The sequence below is a fragment of the Poromitra crassiceps genome (genome assembly GCF_964638095.1).
Source record: "Poromitra crassiceps genome assembly, chromosome: 16".
NCBI lineage: Eukaryota > Metazoa > Chordata > Actinopteri > Beryciformes > Melamphaidae > Poromitra > Poromitra crassiceps.
The window spans coordinates 36,932,368-36,952,332 of NC_139645.1; the positions used below are offsets into that span (position 1 = coordinate 36,932,368).

The 19,965-nt window shown below is 44.0% G+C and overlaps 1 protein-coding gene across 1 annotated transcript in view; it reads left to right on the forward strand.

Annotated features, from left to right (window-relative positions):
* Positions 1-6,354: 6,354 nt before the first annotated feature.
* Positions 6,355-19,965, forward strand: part of LOC310791623 (WD repeat-containing protein 76-like) — a gene marked incomplete at its 5' end in the record, with an annotated part of 32,747 nt that continues 19,136 nt past the window's right edge. The window contains 5 exons of the mRNA XM_083653287.1: positions 6,355-6,358; positions 8,588-8,646; positions 9,306-9,398; positions 10,081-10,121; positions 18,903-19,008. Of these exons, the coding sequence (XP_083509413.1) occupies positions 6,355-6,358; positions 8,588-8,646; positions 9,306-9,398; positions 10,081-10,121; positions 18,903-19,008 (303 nt within the window). The remainder of the gene's footprint in view (positions 6,359-8,587; positions 8,647-9,305; positions 9,399-10,080; positions 10,122-18,902; positions 19,009-19,965) is intronic.

A 19,965-nucleotide genomic window follows, 5' to 3' on the forward strand; every position in this document is an offset into this window, starting at 1 on the left:
CTTCTATCAAGCACAAATCAACTATATGGGAATCGAAATGGCAACTAAGTTGTTTCATAACACAAAGTGAAACATTTGTGAAAAAGTAACTGCTTACTTATCACCGTGTGTGTCTCTTTGTGCGCCGCCATGTTGATTGTGACGTCAGAGTGTTGCTGCCCAAGTTTCCAACTCGGAATTCCGGCTTGAATTGCACTTCTCCCTGTCGTAGGTCTTGTTTCAAAATTCTAAGTGCAAAGGAATGCACGGTTACCCACTGCTTTCTGTTTCACGTAGCCTGGATGGAAAAACCTTGCTCCGACTCAGAGTTTTCCGGCTATGGGCGGAAGACCGTGCTGTGCTCCAGGAAAAATATTCCGCTCAATTATTGTGTTCCGTTTAGAAAACATGGGCGACGCGAGTAAGATGCCAAACCACAATTATATCGTCTGGTGACGTGGCGGTCAAGACGATGTTTGCTGGGTAACGTTAGCTAAAAACAAACACTTCGTTTGGTATGGCCATGCTTCTTATTTTTTCTCTAACTCGTAGCGACTGCCTACTGTTGCATTTCTGTGGGGGGACGAAAACACTGCAGCACAGGCCACCGGAAGACGGGGGCGGGTCTTCTTCTGACTTCCTGCCTCAGTAACGCATCTCCCCCATGGGCTCCGCATGCGCTCTCCTCTGTCAAAGGAGAGATCAGGTACGCTGACGCTCCCGTACGCTACGCAGGATTTGATAGGTTTCCGCAACTGCTTCCGCATGACCTAAAGTGTGTCACATGGAAATATCAACCAATGAGCTGTTAGAATTTTGTTACAAGGCAGAGGGGAGTAGCAAAACAAGCCGTGTGGCGCGAGGTTTCTTGTTGTGGGAGTGCACTGCTAGTGTTTGCTTGGCGTGGACAGGCTGCAGGCGTTGGCAACTTTTTACTTTATTTATGTATTTTCGTTGGTAACTTGGCATTGTCCTGAAATGGCGACAGAAGTTATGAAACGAGCCATAGTGAAGATACAATTACTAAAGGTAAGGTTATCGAGTCTGAGCGTTTCTCACTCATACTGAAGCGTCCGGCTAGCGGGGTAGCCAACAAGCTACCAGTTTAATCAGCAGCATTTTGCAGTACTGTATTTAAATGCTGCTACATGTAATGAAAACTAAGCTTAAGTAGGGACACTCTGGAGTTAACGTGACGCCACTTACTGTACTTACTGACTGCTGTAGGCTACAGTAAGTACAGTGGCGTCATGTTATGGGGCTAGAGTTAACGTTACTCCTGCTGTTTTACTGGGGGTCGGAGCTCGCTCTCTTAACGCCAAACTCAATGCCAAAACCTGTCCGTTTACTGTTGTCTTGCTTGTCACTAAGACAAGTGCTATACGAGGGATCAGCCGAGCAGTATTTTGGTAAACAAACCGCGTCACTGGGTGGCAACGGCAATGGAACCTATGGAGCCCAAGTGGCGCGAGGCGTGAGTGTCTCTAGCCCCGGTGTGACAGCCTAAGTTTATTTATTTGTTGGACAGGCACAGTGGAGATTAAAAGATGGTAAAAAAGCAAAGAAGGGTAGTTTTCATCCGCCGGAGACTTCAGTGTTTCATTGTGGAGTTGTTGAATATGCGGACAGAAGTGCACAACAGCTGCTGCAGGAAGTAAACAACAATCACACGCACAGTAAACAACAATCACACGCACGCATATTGTATGGAGACAGGATAGTGGAGCGACCAGTTAGGCTGTCACACCGGCTAACTTTGTTTACTAGTAGGGAAATATGCATATTTGTAAATTGAAACAATCTGATAGATTCCTTTGCTATCGATTTAGCAGTTACTCTCCCTTCAGGTGTCATCCTGTATTATCCACAGATTTTTCACCTGCCTGTTGCTCTTTTGTCGTTTATCATCCTCATTTCTATAATTGATCATTTGGTCGAAATCTGGTGATGTCTGTGGTAGTCTGCGTCATGTCCGTTGTTGTAGAACTCATTAGCAAAACAACTGTACATCAACTTGTGAATTTCTTCCTATTGAAATGTTGCAATTGCAAGTGTGCGACACTGTGTGTGTGTGTGTGTGTGTGTGTGTGTGTGTGTGTGTCTGGGGGGGGTTACACATTTTGTCGACATTTGTCGACTTCAATACTTGGTGACAGATGTGCCAGGGACCTACGGTTTTAAGATATCAATGTCAGTATGTTTTAATGAGAAAATTCATACGTACTCATCTCTCCTTATCCAGATTCATCTGCAGCCTGCCAGCTCGTCTGACAGCAAGGGCAGTAACGCTGGCGGAGGCAGCGAGGAGGAGGAGGAGCAAGAAGCTGTGGTGCCTCAGAAAGCTGACTCGGCAAGCGAGGTGGATTCTGATTCCGGAAGTGAAGACAGAGGAAAGGGAGGAGCAGTGAAGCGGAAGCTGCCCCCTGCTAAGGTAACTGTAGTCTTTTAATTTCAGACAGTGTTTAACAGCCATCCACTGACAAGGATATCTCTTAACTCATTGAGTGCCAAGGACGAGTATGTTCGTCAATTCAAATACTAACGTAGAGTGCCAAGGACGAGTATGTTCGTCAATTGCGTTTTTTGACGGTGGGACGTGGATCAAAGCCTCTTACATCTCCTATAAAAATATGGGAGCTATTGAATGTGTATAACCTATTTTACAGACCCATTAGGTGGCGACAGTGCTCTCCAGATTAGAGAAAGTTGAGGAAAAAAAAAGCAGAAAAAGCCCCGTGATGAAAGAGAAACCGATGCATGAGCCAGAGCGGCACAGATTGCTCTGGCTGCCTGGAGCCAACGTTAGCTGCGAACAGCAGTCAATCCGCTCCCACTAATGTCTCTGTCTCTGCTGCATAGCTTCTCCACACGATTAGCCGCCAGAAAATAAAACCAAAGCCAAACCATTCTCATGAGAATGGTTTGGCTTTTCAGTGTCGCGCTGGGAGCCGGCGCACAAGGCTGAGCGCTCCGAAAATAGACTGGGTGCAGCGCACTTTGAAACCCGCAGCAGAAAGCCTATAATCGGACGCAGCTTCATCCCAGCTCACAACCGAAACCCTAGAAACGCAGACGAACGCGAGCCCCATCCAGACTCCCCCGACGAGCGGCCGCCATCTGAACGTGGATCCGTGAGGCAGCAGAGCCTGCCATAGCAGGAGGCAGAGACTCGCCTGACACACGCAGCAGCCAGCACAGCGAGCAGAGCCACCAGAGACACTCCCACGGAGGAGGAGTTTGGAGTTGAGGGGGGTGTGGGTGCTGTTTATTGAAGGAAATTACTGTTCAGATGTTTCAGGTCAGAAAATATTAGTTTCAGAGTCAGTGATTTGCTTGAAATGCTTCATTTCACAAAAGGCTTAATATCTCAGCTTCTAGATGGAAACGCCTGTTTTTGCTGTTTTTGACCTATCTTCTCCGGCTGATAACTAAAGAACGGAAAATGATATCAATAAACTTTTTTTTGCTGCTGATACAATAGAGTCTCATCGTTCTTTGTGCGTGTTCGGTGTTTACATAGTAATATCACACAATATTCTGTGGGCCTTGAGAAATCGCTGAAAACGCTCTGAAACTCTGGCACTGGGAGCGTCCGTTCTCCAAAAGTGGCTGGCACTCAATGAGTTAAGATCACTTTATGTTTTGTGACTGAATACTTTGCTAAACAGAAAATCTGAAATATAATTTAGCAGTAATACACAAGAGGGAATTCTTTAGCATAATTATGGGTACAACAGGGCACAAAATATACACACAATAAGCACAAAATATAGCTGAGTACCATCAGCAAAACTGAAGTTCACATAATAGTAATAATAACCCATAATTGCTTGATAGAGATGATGACAGTAGTTGGCATAGAAACCAAAAAAGCATCAAGAGCTGTACTTAATAGGAATGATCAACATGGCTGGACTCATTAGAGTGCTGACTGAAACAACCTGTTGTATAATGAATCCTACTCCATTTTGTACAGATTGCATGATGCAAAATAACTATGTTGGTGCAGTTGACAATGTGTCATTTAATCAAATCCCATTTTAGCGGGCCCCTCCCCCCAAAAAGGCCCAGGCCTCATCCAGTGACAGAGATGGAGAGGAGAGCGGATCTGAACCAGAACCCTCCCCTTCAGAGTCTGAGTCTGACAAGAGCAGTGACCAGGTCCACACACACACACACACAGGCACAATGGGGGCTTTGAAACTAAGCAGACCACAAATTAATATCATCTTGTGTGTTGTTTTTTGTTGTTGCTTTCCCCAATAGGACTTAATACCAGGGAAGAAATCTGTTGGAAAGCGTCCGAAGAAAGCAGTAGGCAGGGGGAAGAAGAAGGTGAATGATTAGGGTCAATCATCTCCAAGGGAACATGAGTTTTGAAGCGTAAATGCGAGCCCTAGAAGTAAAAAGCTCATGCTAAGCTAATCCAGAACTACCGTACACACAGTGTCGCATAGGCTTCCCCGTCACATCACCACTCAACCTGGAGTGTTGTTGATGTGTGTGCTGCTGTGCACTAATTACCCTGGGCTGAACCAGGTGAGGGAAAGACAATTTCCGTGTTCGTCCTTTGAAGTGATTACGCTATTGACGTATAATATCCCCGTCAACTCAACAGTGTAGTCTCATTAAGCCGTTTGCTAGCTAGCCGCCCTTTTAACGGCACGTAAAAGCTGCAAAACTCATAAAAGTGGTCCTCATGTGTGAAGATTATCCCGCTGAACACTGGTTCGCGTTTGATTAAGCTTGCGTTGCCCAGAGACCTTATTTGAAGCATCGCGCCAAAAACCCATTCAAAAATCCCATAGGCGAAAACAGTGAAGAACCCGGAAGTGTTAGCATCGATGTTTTCCGGACTCCACTATGTTTTAATGAGAAAATTCATACGTACTCATCTCTCCTTATCCAGATTCATCTGCAGCCTGCCAGCTCGTCTGACAGCGAGGGCAGTAACACTGGCGGAGGCAGCGAGGAGGAGGAGGAGCAAGAAGCTGTGGTGCCTCAGAAAGCTGACTCGGCAAGCGAGGTGGATTCTGATTCCGGAAGTGAAGACAGAGGAAAGGGAGGAGCAGTGAAGCGGAAGCTGCGCCCTGCTAAGGTAACTGTAGTCTTTTAATTTCAGACAGTGTTTAACAGCCATCCACTGACAAGGATATCTCTTAACTCATTGAGTGCCAGCCACTTTTGGAAAACGGATGCTCCCAGTGCCAGCCCTTTCAGAGCGTTTTCAGTGATTTCTCGAGGCCCACAGAATATTGTGTGATATTACTATGTAAACACCGAACACGCCCAAAGAACGATGAGACTCTATTGTATCATCAGCAAAAAAAAGTTTATTGATATCATTTTCCGTTCTTTAGTTATCAGCCGGAGAAGCTAGGTTGTTTTCAGCAAAAACAGACGTTTCAAACTAGAAGCTGAGATAATCAGCCTTTTGTGAAATGAAGCATTTCAAGCACATCACTGACTCTGAAGCTAATATTTTCTGATGTAGTGACACCTCAAAAATAATTTCCTTCAATAAAACAGCGAAAAACAAAGGAATTTTGTTTGGCAAAATAATATTTTTTAGCTGCAACCAGCAGCGCTGGTGCGTGCGCAGACCCTACACCTTCTTGCTGGTCTTGCTTTACTGCTGGTGGGCATCAGATATTCTAGCTTGTGTTTGTAAATCTGTCCATCGAGCCTCCTGCTGTCTGGGTCGGTGTTGTATGGTGCCCTGCGTGCCCCACCCCCCTCAACTGCACACTCCTCCGTGGGAGTGTCTCTGGTGGCTCTCTGCTGCGTTTTCTCTGCACTGAAAAGTGCGCTACGCCCAGCTTTTTCACAGCGTTCCGCCGTTTTTGTCGCCGGCTCCCAGCTGAGAATAATGTAACTTTTCAGAAAGACGCTGGTGTCGGCAACTAATCATGTGGATGGGCTATCGCAGCGGAGACGGAGGGGCTCAATTGTGGCAGCAGATTGGCTGCTGTTCACAGGCACAGCTAACGTTATGCTTCATGCATATCGATGCATACCGATGCGGTTTCCGTTTCCCCATGACTTCTTCTCTGTTTTTTCCTCACCTTTCTCTAATCTGGAGAGCACTGTCGCCCCCTAATGGGTCCGTAAAATAGCTTTTGCACATTCGACATCCCCCATACTTTCACAGGAGATGCATCAGGCTTTGATCCACGTCCCACCGTCAAAAAACGCAATTGACGACTTTAGTCGTCATTGGCACCCTACGTTACTATTTGAATTGACGACGATAGTCGTCATTGGCACTCAATGAGTTAAGATCACTTTATGTTTTGTGACTGAATACTTTGCTAAACAGAAAATCTGAAATATAATTTAGCAGTAATACACAAGAGGGAATTCTTTAGCGTAATTATGGGTACAACAGGGCACAAAATATACACACAATAAGAACAAAATATAGCTGAGTACCATCAGCAAAACTGAAGTTCACATAATAGTAATAATAACCCATAATTGCTTGATAGAGATGATGACAGTAGTTGGCATAGAAACCAAAAAGCATCAAGAGCTGTACTTAATAGGAATGATCAACATGGCTGGACTCATTAGAGTGCTGACTGAAACAACCTGTTGTATAATGAATCCTACTCCATTTTGTACAGATTGCATGATGCAAAATAACTATGTTGGTGCAGTTGACAATGTGTCATTTAATCAAATCCCATTTTAGCGGGCCCCTCCCCCCAAAAAGGCCCAGGCCTCATCCAGTGACAGAGATGGAGAGGAGAGCGGATCTGAACCAGAACCCTCCCCTTCAGAGTCTGAGTCTGACAAGAGCAGTGACCAGGTCCACACACACACACACACACACAGGCACAATGGGGGCTTTGAAACTAAGCAGACCACAAATTAATATCATCTTGTGTGTTGTTTTTTGTTGTTGTTTTCCCCAATAGGACTTCATACCATGGAAGAAATCTGTTGGAAAGCGTCCGAAGAAAGCAGTAGGCAGGGGGAAGAAGAAGGTGAATGATTAGGGTCAATCATCATGAGTTTTGAAGCGTAAATGCGAGCCCTAGAAGTAAAAAGCTCATGCTAAGCTAATCCAGAACTACACACAGTATAGGCTTCCCCGTCACGTCACCACTCAACCTGGAGTGTTGTTGATGTGTGTGCTGCTGTGCACTGATTACCCCGGGCTGAAGCAGGTGAGGGAAAGAGAATTTCCGTGTTCGTCCTTTGAAGTGATGACGTTATTGACGTATAATATCCCTGTCGACTCAACAGTGTAGTCTCATTTAGCCGTTTGCTAGCTAGCCGCCCTTTTAACGGCACGTAAAAGCTTAAAAACTCATAAAAGTGGTCCTCATGTGAAGATTATCCTGCTGAACACTGGTTTGATTAAGCTTGCGTTGCCCAGAGACCTTATTTGAAGCATCGCGCCAAAAACCCATTCAAAAATCCCATAGGGGAAAACAGTGAAGAACCCGGAAGTGTTAAGGTCCTTACACACCGAGCACGTTTTTTTCGTGCGATTAATTCGCACGTCAATAATATTTTCCGAACCTATATCAGTCAATGCAACCGTGCATACCAACGGCGAAGTTTCGCCCAGCGTTATTGCGGTGTTTATCTTTTCGAACCACGGTCGATTTTTCAGAAATTCGCTTCCGACGTGTTCACATCTGTGGCTGTGATTGACAGGTGAGTCAAAACTCGCATCGCAATTTCATGCCGTATATTCGCATCGCTCTTGGTGTGTAAGGACCTTTAGCATCGATGTTTTCCGGACTCATTTCTGGGGCTCTCTATTTAGCTTTTGCGCTCGTTTAACGCCGCGCGCAATGCAAGTTGGGGGCGGGCACAAGCGCATGCCTGTTATAATTGTACTGGGCATAGGCCAAAGCAGGCGTTTCAGTGCTAAAATGTGGGGATAGCGTGCAATTACTTTGCGCTAAGAGCTTTGAAAAGCACCTCTTAGCTGCACTCTTAGGTGCTAAAACACTCGCTGTGCTTGATAGCACCATAATCTCCGCGCTGTGCAGTGCAGAAACGTCATTGCGCACGGACGTGCCACCCCACCCCAGGCCATCAAATTCTGCTGCTAAAATTGGGTAACCAGCAGATTATTCGGTGAGGCAATCAACTATAATTACTGAGAAACTTATCACATCGCAAGGAGGGGTTATGGTAATTGAATTGAGAAAACGTGTACATTGTAACCTACTTGCATTAGGCTATTCACCTACTGCTATCCCATAACCCGGAGGGTTGTTGGGACCACAGCCAATCTGTCACTCACAACCTCTCTCCACCTCTCTCTGTCCTCGGCACGAGTTGTTAGGAGACTGTTTTAATTAAGTCCACTGTAAATCCTCCAATCTTTTCTTTTGTCTCAGCCGTTTACCCACTGCAAACACGTTTCTATTGTCCTACCCCAGTCAACAAAATAACCCGAATTGCATCAGAACTCAGATGTTTTTAACAGGTATATGATGTGATGGTGTCGTTATGAGATAGGGATAATATATACAGTCAATAGGCCTACACCTATCCAAATTACGCATGGGCAGAATTACAGCATGCCTCACGCAAACTGTACAGGGAGTGCAAGACGGGAATCTGGTTTGAATGTAACGCCCAGGCCACAAGAAATCTGTTGGAAAGCGTCCGAAGAAAGCAGTAGGCAGGGGGAAGAAGAAGGTGAATGATTAGGGTCAATCATCATGAGTTTTGAAGCGTAAATGCGAGCCCTAGAAGTAAAAAGCTCATGCTAAGATAATCCAGAACTACACACAGTGTCACATAGGCTTCCCCAGGCTGCTGGTATAAGCTCTGCCATTGGTGGCGTCCATTTCAGTCGCCAGCGAAAGAAAATCCCTTTCTGCTCCCTGCAAGCTCTGTCATTGGCTCCAACCCGCTCTGACTGATCGGCACAACCATATATGGATTTCCTTTCCGCTCCCTCTGTGACGAATCTGTCGATCTCAAATGGCAGCGCCGCTGTGAAACAGCGTCAACAATGCTAGCTCGTTGCTATACGCTGAAAACGATTGGATCCACCTTTGTAGGGAGAGCGTCTGGTAAGCGAGACTAGGTTAAATCAAACAAAGCATCCCCCCCCCCATTATTCCAGAGTGGAGATCTACGCTGCCAGACTCAGTCTCCCGGAAGGGAGGGAAGTCTGGCAAGCAAGACTAACAGTGCACTGAGCCACTATACCATCCTAAATGGTTACTCCATATAAAAAGCATTTAATAAAAAGCCAGACTATTGAAAATGTATTGTGAAATGTATATCTATACACATAAAAGAAAAGTAAGTTTTCTTAGTTATGAATCTTCTGTGTTTGTTTACTACAGGATATACGTGTAGTACTGTCTCAATATGAACTGGAGCGACTGGAGAACATCAGGCAGAACCAAGCCTTTCTGTCTTCCATCAACCTTTTGCAGGTAGGTAGTCGTGGAGCATGGGATGACCACACACACACACACACACACACCTACACACATCCAGAGCACTTTGGTTTGTGCAACCATTTACCTTGACTTGCACAGTGCAAGTAGAGATGTAACGGTATGAACATTTCACATCACGATTATCGTGAGCAAAATTATCACGGTTATCCTATTATCACGGTATTCGTAAAAAATTGCTGAAAATGTTCAAAAAGTACTGAGAGACTCGGTGAAATCATTTTACAACGTTTTATATTGAAAACTCAGATCCAAAAAGGATTGATACACTCACTGAAATCAGTTCTCCAAGGCTGCACATTTGCATCTGGGAGACTGTTGCCAACTTTGATTGATGATGGACAGTATTTACCATGTTTTTCAAAGCACTGTAATCACGGGAACCGCGGTTTTAATGATAATTAAAATTTTAAACTGTCCAGTTATCGTAAGGAATTTTATCACGGTTATCATTAAAACCGGTTATCGTTACACCCCTAAGTGCAAGTCAATGGTTTAATCCTCACATTTTTTATCAAAAATGTAATTAACGAGGACAATGCCATCCACCTCCTCATCCTCCTTCAAGACGCCCCTTACTAGTAGTGACCAAGTAAGTATCTTGCAGTCCATGAATAGATATAACGGGGGGGTAATAATTGCTTTTCTCTGTCAAAAGGCACGTGAGGATCTGAAGCAGTCACAGCGGCGTCCCATGAGGTAAAACTGATGAACGACTGACTACTGATGAGAACGTTTGATTGAATTCAGCAACGGTTTTCTGAAATAGTGCAGGGGATTCCTGGCACGACTGGGAACTGCAGTGTGACTGAACAGGTTATGAATTTATCTGGGACCATTGGCCATACACACAGTCATAGTTGCCTTGCACACACAACGCCAGCCTACTCATGCACAGGTCATGGCATCACTAAGCAAGAAGCAAAATGTGTAGGAGTTCAAATTGTGTCTGTGTCTGAAAGCTTGCACTGCATGCTGCCTACTAAATAATATGAAATGTGAACACAAAAACATAGCCATCATATAGTGTAGTATTAGGGGTGTCACGGTACATGTATTCGTCCCGTGAATTTACGGTATGACCCTCACGGTACCTCGTTTCACGGTACATGAAACGACACGACGAATACGTCAAATCCAGAAGCACCTAAACGCTGTTTGAACGGCATTGAATTGAATTGAATTAAACGCCACAGAAGAAGACACACCAAAACAACACAAGGGCCATAGAAATCCACGTTCACAGAATGGGACGTTTATAGTTGCGCGTTGCGGCTAAACGTTACATAACACTGACAAGGCTGTTAACTTGTAAACAAGCAACATACATCGCGTGGGATGAGTGATGCGGTCAAGCAGACATCTGCGGATGCAGACAGGCAAGCTGCAGTGAGGAAGAGGCGATGACTCCTTGTCATGTTCCAATAATCCATTAGATGACCGAACGTAATCATATTATGCTAAACAAAACTCACATCCAATAACGTTAAGGCGCTGACAGGGTTCTTTCCCGTACTTACTGGGAAAGTGAAACCCACCCCGTTGTCTGTCAGACAGTGGGGGTATCTTTCAACAGGGGTAAAGAAGTTTTTCTTCTTCTGCCGTTTTATTCTTCTTCTGAACATGTAGGTATTTTGACGTTGACTAAAGAAACACTGCCGCCTAGTGGCCGCTTTTAGATAGGATTCCAAATTAGTGCTTACATCAAACGCAAATGCTACATAAAACAAATACAACAGGGGGAGGGGTTGGTGGGAGTATTAGGCTACACCACACATGCGCTCTGTTTACAAACTTGTGTACAATAAAGATTTAAAGTGGGGGGAAATGTCTTTGCCCTGTCAAACAGCTGGAATACAGACATCTGAGAGGGAGGCGCACCCCACACTTTGAAAATCACTGCTCTAGAGTAAAACCTTTTTGTGTGGATTGCCTAGATCTTATTAAATAGTGGACATTTATTCATTCCCACATATTAGACACTATTTCTGATGGTAAAAATAGCGTAAAAAGCAGAATTCAGACATATTCAAAGGGAAAAAAACAGAATTTGGGATTTGTTGCTTTTTTTCCCCATTTTCGTACCGTGTCGTATTCGTACCGAACCGTGACCCCAAAACCGAGGTACGTACCGAACCGTGACTTTTGTGTACCGTGACACCCCTATGTAGTATGGTTTGTCCATAGGGCTGGGCGATAATTCACTATGATCATTTATCGTCTTTCAGTGGAATCATATTGTGATGATATATGGTGATTTTGGGATATTGTGACAATTCTGTCTTGATGATGACAAGCAAATTTTACTCACTTTACTCAACAAAATGATGATTTCTTTAATGAATATTTTTTAAATATTTCAAATTTTTCCAGAGCCCGACCCATATGTCGGTTGGCCAATATTAACAGCCGATATTGGCCTATCACACACATATCCGTATCGGCCGGCATATATGTTGTGCTATATGGCAGGAATTTTTTATTTCTCTTCAACTGGATTTAACTAATCTTTGCATACATGAGCCATAGAGATGCAAATATTATTATATAAAAAAAATGCTTTTGACATGCATTATGTGACGTCTGTCTTTAGGCCTACTCAACAAGTTAACTCATTCATGGCCAGTTTAGGACTGCCAATATTTAGCTCAGGCCAAAGATTTTCATAATTGTTGGTCATCTTTCAAGACCCACAGTAAATTATCTATTAGCACCAAAGTGATTTGCAATACCTCAAAATGAAGATGTACGTCTCTGGGTTCACCAGAAAGAAAAAAGTGAGCTTTTAGCATGTTCTGTACTCTACTTATAGCCATTTATATACACCCTGTTTTCACCAAAAAGGTCTCTCTGAGAAGAGAAATTGGAGAAAAAGGCATTTTTGTAAAGGACACAATCTCAGGCAGAACTCGCTCTCAATTCTTTTATTTTGAACTGTATTGACATCAGACATGTAAATATTATTCGTTATGACACAAATGACAAAAAAAAAAATATATATATATATATATACATGAAGTGCTTTTTTTACATTCAACAATACAGTTTACTCAGTGTGAGTGAGTGTGAATGTGTGTGTGTGCGCGGGGCCCATGTGTGTCTCTTTACATTACATTACATTTCGTCATTCATCCCTCGGCTTTCCACTCGACAAGCTTTGTTCGTTACGTTACGTTACGTTGTATCCGGGTCTGAGTACTGCTGGCGTCTGTTGCTGTGACTGCCGCTTCTGCCCGTGTCCTTACTTTTCGTTATTGTTAGCTGTTCGTGTGTTTATTTTGTTTTGTTCTGGTCCACCCGTCCTCGTCCGTGTCTCTCTGTCCTACCCTCCCTGCTGTTTGATCATTCCCGTTTTCCCCTCGGCTGATCAACACGTCCTCACCACCCTCTGGATTACCCGTCAAACTGATCGATCATTTCCTCATTCCTCCGCTGATCAACACATCTCTGGATTACCTTCTCCCGTTGGATTTATCATTCCCTCTCACTGCCTGGACTCCTTCTGCTTCACCCCTCCATGACCGACCCGTTGCGTGCCATTTCCTATCGCTGCCCAGCCGTGCTACGCTGCGTGACCCACGGCCTGGGAGGCAGTCACCACTACCTCGCCATTTCGTGGGCTCCCGCCACCTCCGCTAGCCATCTCTGCAGGTGAGTGATTGCCACCCCGCTTTCCCTCACTGCTGCTGGAGCTGGTCTGTCACCATGGCACGGCTGGGCTGCCCCGCCGCACGGGCTCGTTGTTGTGTGACGTCAGACAACTGATTCCCAGCCTAGTGGGGGAAGATTGAAACGCCGAGGGGCGTTTCAATGGCGTTTCTCTACTCTGCAACAAGGAAGCGTTTCTCCGTTTTCTGTTCTTTCCTCCTCCTCCATTTCAAAACAACAGCCGCGGTAGTTGTTTGATCACGTGTTGTCGGCTTGTCTTTGAGGCCAGGGACCTGATACCATGTCACAGGCTGTGGAAGTCTTTGAACTACTCTAAGCACGAATAAAAACAAAAACACGTCAAACACATATTTGGCTGGGAGGCAAACTCCTGATAAGACGTTAAAGACGTATATGGCCAGGAATGAGTTAATCAACCAGCCAAACTTCCTGCATTAGCTGTCATTGTGCTTGTAGAGATGCTGCATTTCAACATTGTATTATTTACAATGAATACTGTCGTATTTTTGGTGCTAATTTTCCCACCCTGGACTTTTTGCCTGCTTGCTTGGCTTTCTTCTTTCTCTGTATAAGCGGTGAAAGTAAAATTTCACCTTTGTGGTGTTAAATCATTTCAGCAAAAATGAGAAAATAGCACATAGCCTAAATTGTCGATTAATCTGTTATCGATCAAATTATTAACGACAATTAATCGATTGTCAATTAATCATTTACATCCCTAAGCCATATTGTGATATAATGTATAGAGATACCGGGGGAAATCGTTGTGATTATTGTGATAATGATTTCAAAGTGCTGCTCAACCATATCACCCATCCCTATCTGTCCCACATTATTATTACAGAGCGTGCGCTCCTTCCTAGCCTACCGTGTCTCGTCCTCAATTTTGGTATGTAAAACAAAGAACAAACAAAAGGAAATAAGTGGATATAAAAGATTGTGCAGGTAGAGACAGGAAACACCGATGGGCTTATGCGAGGTCTCTTTACCTAAGAAATTAAACCAATATTAACAACAATTTCATCCATTATTTTCCAACCTACACCCTATTTTCATAACTTATTATGTCCAAGTAACTAATCTGAGCATTTTTTCTTAATTGATCCAATATTGACCAAGATGGCTTCAGCTGGAAGCCGCGGTGCGCGCCTGCCTCGGCAGCCCGTGCATGTGCATGTACGTCCAATAAACAAGCTTATTTCTGCAACAGACAGGCTCACATTGTTATGGTAAAAGAGAGAGAAAATTAGCACTTGTATTTAGCATGCAGCAGCGTGTTCACACGAGCTAGAGCTGAGGTCGGAGAGGCATACGTGCACTGCTGCTGCCAGCTGAAGCCATCTTGGTCAATAATGGATCAATGAAAACAAAATCATCAGATTAGTTAGTTACATAAACACAAAAATAGTCCTGCACGATTTGGGGCAAAGGTGCGATATGAGATTATTGTGGACAATATTGCGATTTGTGATATAATAAATAAATGGTATCCAGCGATGTGCCGGTATGGGTTTTTGACGGTATGATAACCTTGGACAAAAATAAAACCGATTCACGGTATCACAGACTAAGGAACATAATACAGCATATATATTTTTATGCCTCCGCCGGCGATAGCCAGGCCGGAAGCATTATGGATCCGGGTTGTCCGTACGTACGTCCGTACGATGTTTGTTAACGCGATATCTGAGGAAAGCCTTGACGGAATTTAATCAAACTTGTCTCAAACATCGACTTGGACTCAAGGATGAACTGATTAGATTTTGGTGGTCAAAGGTCAAGGTCGCTGTGACCTCTCAAATGCCATTTTCCAGCTTGTTAACGCGATATCTCACTAATGCCTTGACGGAATTTAATCAAACTTGTCTCAACCATCGACTTGGACTCAAGGATGAACTGATTAGATTTTCGTGGTCAAAGGTCAAGGTCACTGTGACCTCACGAATGCCATTCCCAAGTTCGTTAAAGAGATATCTCAAGAACGGCTTGATGGAATTTCTGCCAATTTGGCTCAAACGTCGACTTGGGCGCAAGAATGAATGGATTACATTTTGGTGATCAAAGGTCAAGGTCACTGTGACCTCTCCAATGCCATTTTCAAGCTTGTTAACGCAATATCTCAGGAATGCCTTGATGGAATTTCATCAAATTTGCCTCAAACATTAACTTGGCCTCAAGGATGAACTGATTACATTTTGGTGGTCAAACTTCAAGGTCACTGTGACCTCACGAACGCCATTCCCAAATTGGTTAACGCAATATCTCAAGAACGGCTTGATAGAATTTCTTCTGATTTGGCTCAAACATCGACTTGGACGCAAGGCCCGGTAGCCGGCAATTTCTCCGCCTACTGGCCTCTGGCCTACCAGTTACTTACACTTAAAAACACTGTCAAAAAAAGACAAGATGAACAAGGATGAACTGATTCCATTTTGGTTATCAAAGGTCAAGGTCACTGTGACCTCTCGAATGCCATTTTCAAGCTTGTTAACGCAATATCTCAGGAATGTCTTGATGGAATTTCTTCGAATTTGCCTCAAGCGTCCACTTGGACTCAAGGATGAACTGATTATATTTTGGTGGTCAAAGTTCAAGGTCACTGTGACCTCACACACCCAATTTCCAAGCTCTGTAGCGCAACATCACAGGAGCACCTTGACGGAATTTCTTCCAATTTGCCTCAAATGGCGATTTGGACTCAAGAATGAACTAATGGCGGAGGCATAAGTCCGCGTTGCGGTCCTTCTAGTTTATAATAAAATCTTTACAAATTATATAGCCATGTCCTCTTCACAACAATCCTGTGATATCGGTCTATGTTTGAGACGTTTGCCTGTCTCAAACATAGAAAAAAAGAAACACAACAGAAAAATATAAATTGCAGCACATGGGTTGCAGGGAGTTCCCCAAGCCCCGGTAGCCGGCAATTTCTCCGCCTACTGGCCTCTGGCCTACCAGTTACTTACACTTAAAAACACTGTCAAAAAAAGACAAGATACAACAAGATACCTGCTGAATAAGTGTCCAAATGTTCTGTCATTCTGGCCAATACTCCACTTCTGTTATAACATTTCAGTCTGGAATATGGAATATCAATGACTGTTCTACATTGAGGTAAAACATGTAAATAATAAACGTGTTGGTTTTGGATTTATTTAGCTTCAAGAGTGCATTGTTGTTCGTGTGACGCTCAACACAGGCTATGGGAATCCCGGGCCACTTACTGATACTTATGCTTAAATTAATCCACTCATATTCTGGTTTATTTCAAGAAAAACATTTTGGCCAGTGGAAATTCTAATTGGCTGGTAACTTCTAGCAGCCATATTGGCAGGTGGTCAAAACTAATTTCAAGCCCTGCAGGGAGAGCAAGTGGTGACATAGGAGTGAGTGAGAAAAGGATCAAATATTGGTGTTTAACACATTGAGTGCCAAGGACGTCTGTGGACGTCCTAAAAAAAAGTAACGAGAAGTGCCAAGGACGTCTGTGGACGTCCCAATATCATAATTCATATTATTCCATAATTCTGCTGTTTAAGGTCGTACCCAGCCAGTGAGCATGAATCCCTTCAAGGGATCACACGGCGCCACCTTAAAAATCTACACGGCAGCTGCGCCACCTTAAAACCTTGGCGCTCAGATCCTTTACTTTGTGCAGGAGAAAGCCTTGATCAAAGAGGAACCGATGCATGCTGCAGCCAGAGCCATATAGATTGCTCTGTCTGCAGCTGACAGTTGGCTGCGATCCGTGCCCACAACTGAGCTCCTCTGCCTCTGTCTATCTGTCTGCATATAGTTTCTCCACACGATTACCCGCCAGAAAGGCAGCACCCGATGCCGAACAGCCAAACCTTTTCCTGCAGTCCCGTTTGGCATTTCCTTGTCGCGCTGGGATCCGCCCGGGAGCCGCCGTCAGCCGCCCGGCGCAAAAACGGAGACTCCGAAAATAGACTGTGTGCGTGTGGGGAGGAGTTTGCAGCTCAGGGGGGGAGAGGGGGGGTGGGGCATCAGAAAATATTAGCTCAGTCAGTGAATGTGCTTGAAATTAGACTAGCGTTAGTGTTAGACTAAAATGTGATATTGTAAGTTCTGATATTGTAAGTCGATTTGAATAAAAGCGTCTGCCAAATGCCGTAATGTAATGTAATGTAATGTCTAATAATAAAAAGAAGCAGGAGAAAAATAATAATAATAATAATCATGAGTGCAAAAAGTATTCATAAAAGTGACTTTATCTTGAAAAGTAAAAAAAGACAGCAGAAAACCCTTGAAAGTGCTCTTCTTTCAGAGGCTGTCATTTCATAATGGAACTGTCTAGAAACAAAATTTCTTCTTTGAAAGAAGCAGGAGTGTCCAATGTTTCATTAGAGTCCAGCCCTGTCCATATAGCCCTAATAGAAAAAATTCTATAGCTGTTTTCAACTGAATGGAAGTGAATCTGGCACAGGCTCCAGACAATTTTACTGAAGCGCTGTGGCACTCAATGTGTTAAGACTGAATAATTACATCACAACTGTTAATTTAAAATTAGTTATTCCTCTAAACCTGACTTCAAATGCCCCAAATTCTTCCGCGCCATTCGGCCCCCAACGCTTAGCAAAATCTGGGCCTCTGGTGGCGAGGACATTCCTGGGTTACGGCATGACAATATTTGTTCGGCCCCCGGCAACAATCTGGGTTTCTCATGTGGCCCCCCATGAAAAATAATTGCCCACCGCTGATCTAGCCTCTTAAATTGGTTCTCAAAGTGAACCAGATTCATGCATTTTAGTTTAGTTCTTACAGGGCGCATGGCCCCCCGAACCCCCCAAGAGGGTCCAAGCAAGGTCTACCCACCACAATCTCTCCAAATCCTGTGGGAAACATAGTTATTAGTATTTTCTCTCTTCTTAAAAATATACATTGCCTGTTTGTGTTTTGCAATATGGATATTGTTTTATTTATAATTAAATTGAGCATTGGGCCTTTATAAGAATGTTTATTTGTATTATTTCAATTGTCACACTCATGGATACATATTTGAGTTTTGTTTATTAATTGGGAAAAGGACCACTGGAACAAACGCCGCGAACATGATCCGGCTACTTTTTCAATCTGACTGGCTACTCAAAAGTTTGGGGAACTCTCTGAGGTTGTGTAAGATGGCTCAGACTGCAAAGTTAGTTACATGTCTGTCCAGTAATACAATGAGTAATACACACCCAGTTTATTTCTTTACAGATTACAGGTGGCCTAAAATGCCACACTCACGTGACGCAAGACTTTACGTGCAGACCCTGAAGGCGTCATGAGCATACTAGAGGTGCTGCTGCAGCTGCGAGTGTTTTCTCTGCTCTCAGCCCCGGTTAATGTCACTATATTCTTCATCACAGCGGCTCATTAGCTGCTGTACACTTAAACGTACCAACTTTCTCACTAATCACACGGCTGTTTACATGCTTTTCTGAGCTGTGTTAGCGATGGTTGCTCATGCTCCCTTGGTAAGATTATGTTAACGTTACGCATAACATTACTGTATATTTGCAGGAGTGGGAAAAGTCTCCCGCTAGTGTTGATGTCCACTGTGATGGCAGAGAAACATGTTTATTTGCTGTGTAACGTTAGACGAGGCACACACACAGACACTTTTTTTAAATAATCGCACCCTTTTGCGATTATGTAATCGCACGTGCTGACATCGCGATTGCGATTCGATTAATCGTGCAGCACTACATAAAAATATACAAAATAGGGTCCAGGTTGAAAAATATCAAAATTACCCTTTAAGTGTTGTTCTTGATGTCACTGTAACACTACTTTTCATTGTGGCAGGTCAAAGGCTGCTGTGAGAGAAGTGCTGCCTCCTCGCAAATCCGTACGTCTCCAAAATAAACCGGCAGAGAGAGTGAGGGTGACCAGATCCCAGCCAACCTGCGAGGTAGTCTAAAATTGAGATATATATATATATATATATATATATATATATACACATCACATCATAATATATATATATAGATATATATATATATACCGTAAATTCCGGATTATAAGACGCACCGGTCTATAAGCCGCAGCACCAAAATTGACTATTTTTTTCTTCTATAAGCCGCACCGGACTATAAGCCGCGGGTGTTTTGATGTTTAATTACCATATGAAAGGGTTCGTGCACAGAGAGGAATGTCGGGAAAGAGATCGCTGTTTGGGGAAGCTCCCATTTATTAACATTTCAACAAAACAAAACAAAAGTCAGGTCACTAATCCCCAGACAAAATCACACAACAATAGGCTATATGTGCAGCAAACCTGTAACCAGAGAAGTCAAGTCACTAATCCTCGTCTTCCTCTTCTTCCTGCGTACTGAAACCACCAAAGTCCTCATCTTCAGTGTCGGAAACGAACAGGTTCAGGGTGGCTTCGTCAACCACTCTCCTCTCTCCTTCATTGTCACTCAAAACCAACGAACTCCTCTTCATCACTGTCGGCATCGAACAGCCTCTGAAGCCTCTGACGGCCCTCAGCGCCAGCTGTGGCGGCGTCATTCTCTTCATCCCGCAGCAGTCCAGCGTTTTGGAACCCGTTGGTGATTGTGGATGTTTTCACACTCCTATAATATTCCGTGATCTTCCTTTGTGTGAATTCGCCGAAGTTTGTGATTTTCTCCTGGTAGTCGGGAGGGAGTTGTTCAGTAGTTCTCCCCCGGACGGACAGTCCCTTTCGTCTCATGAATCGAAAGCACCAAGATGGCCCACCTCTGAAATGTTCAATTTTCATCTCGGTGGCGACTGTTTTGGCCTTCTGTCGGATCTGCACCGTGGAAACGCCTCGGCCGTCTGCTCTCTGGGTCAACACCCAGTCCTCAAGGGAATCTTCAAGTTCCGGCCATCTGCTTTTGTG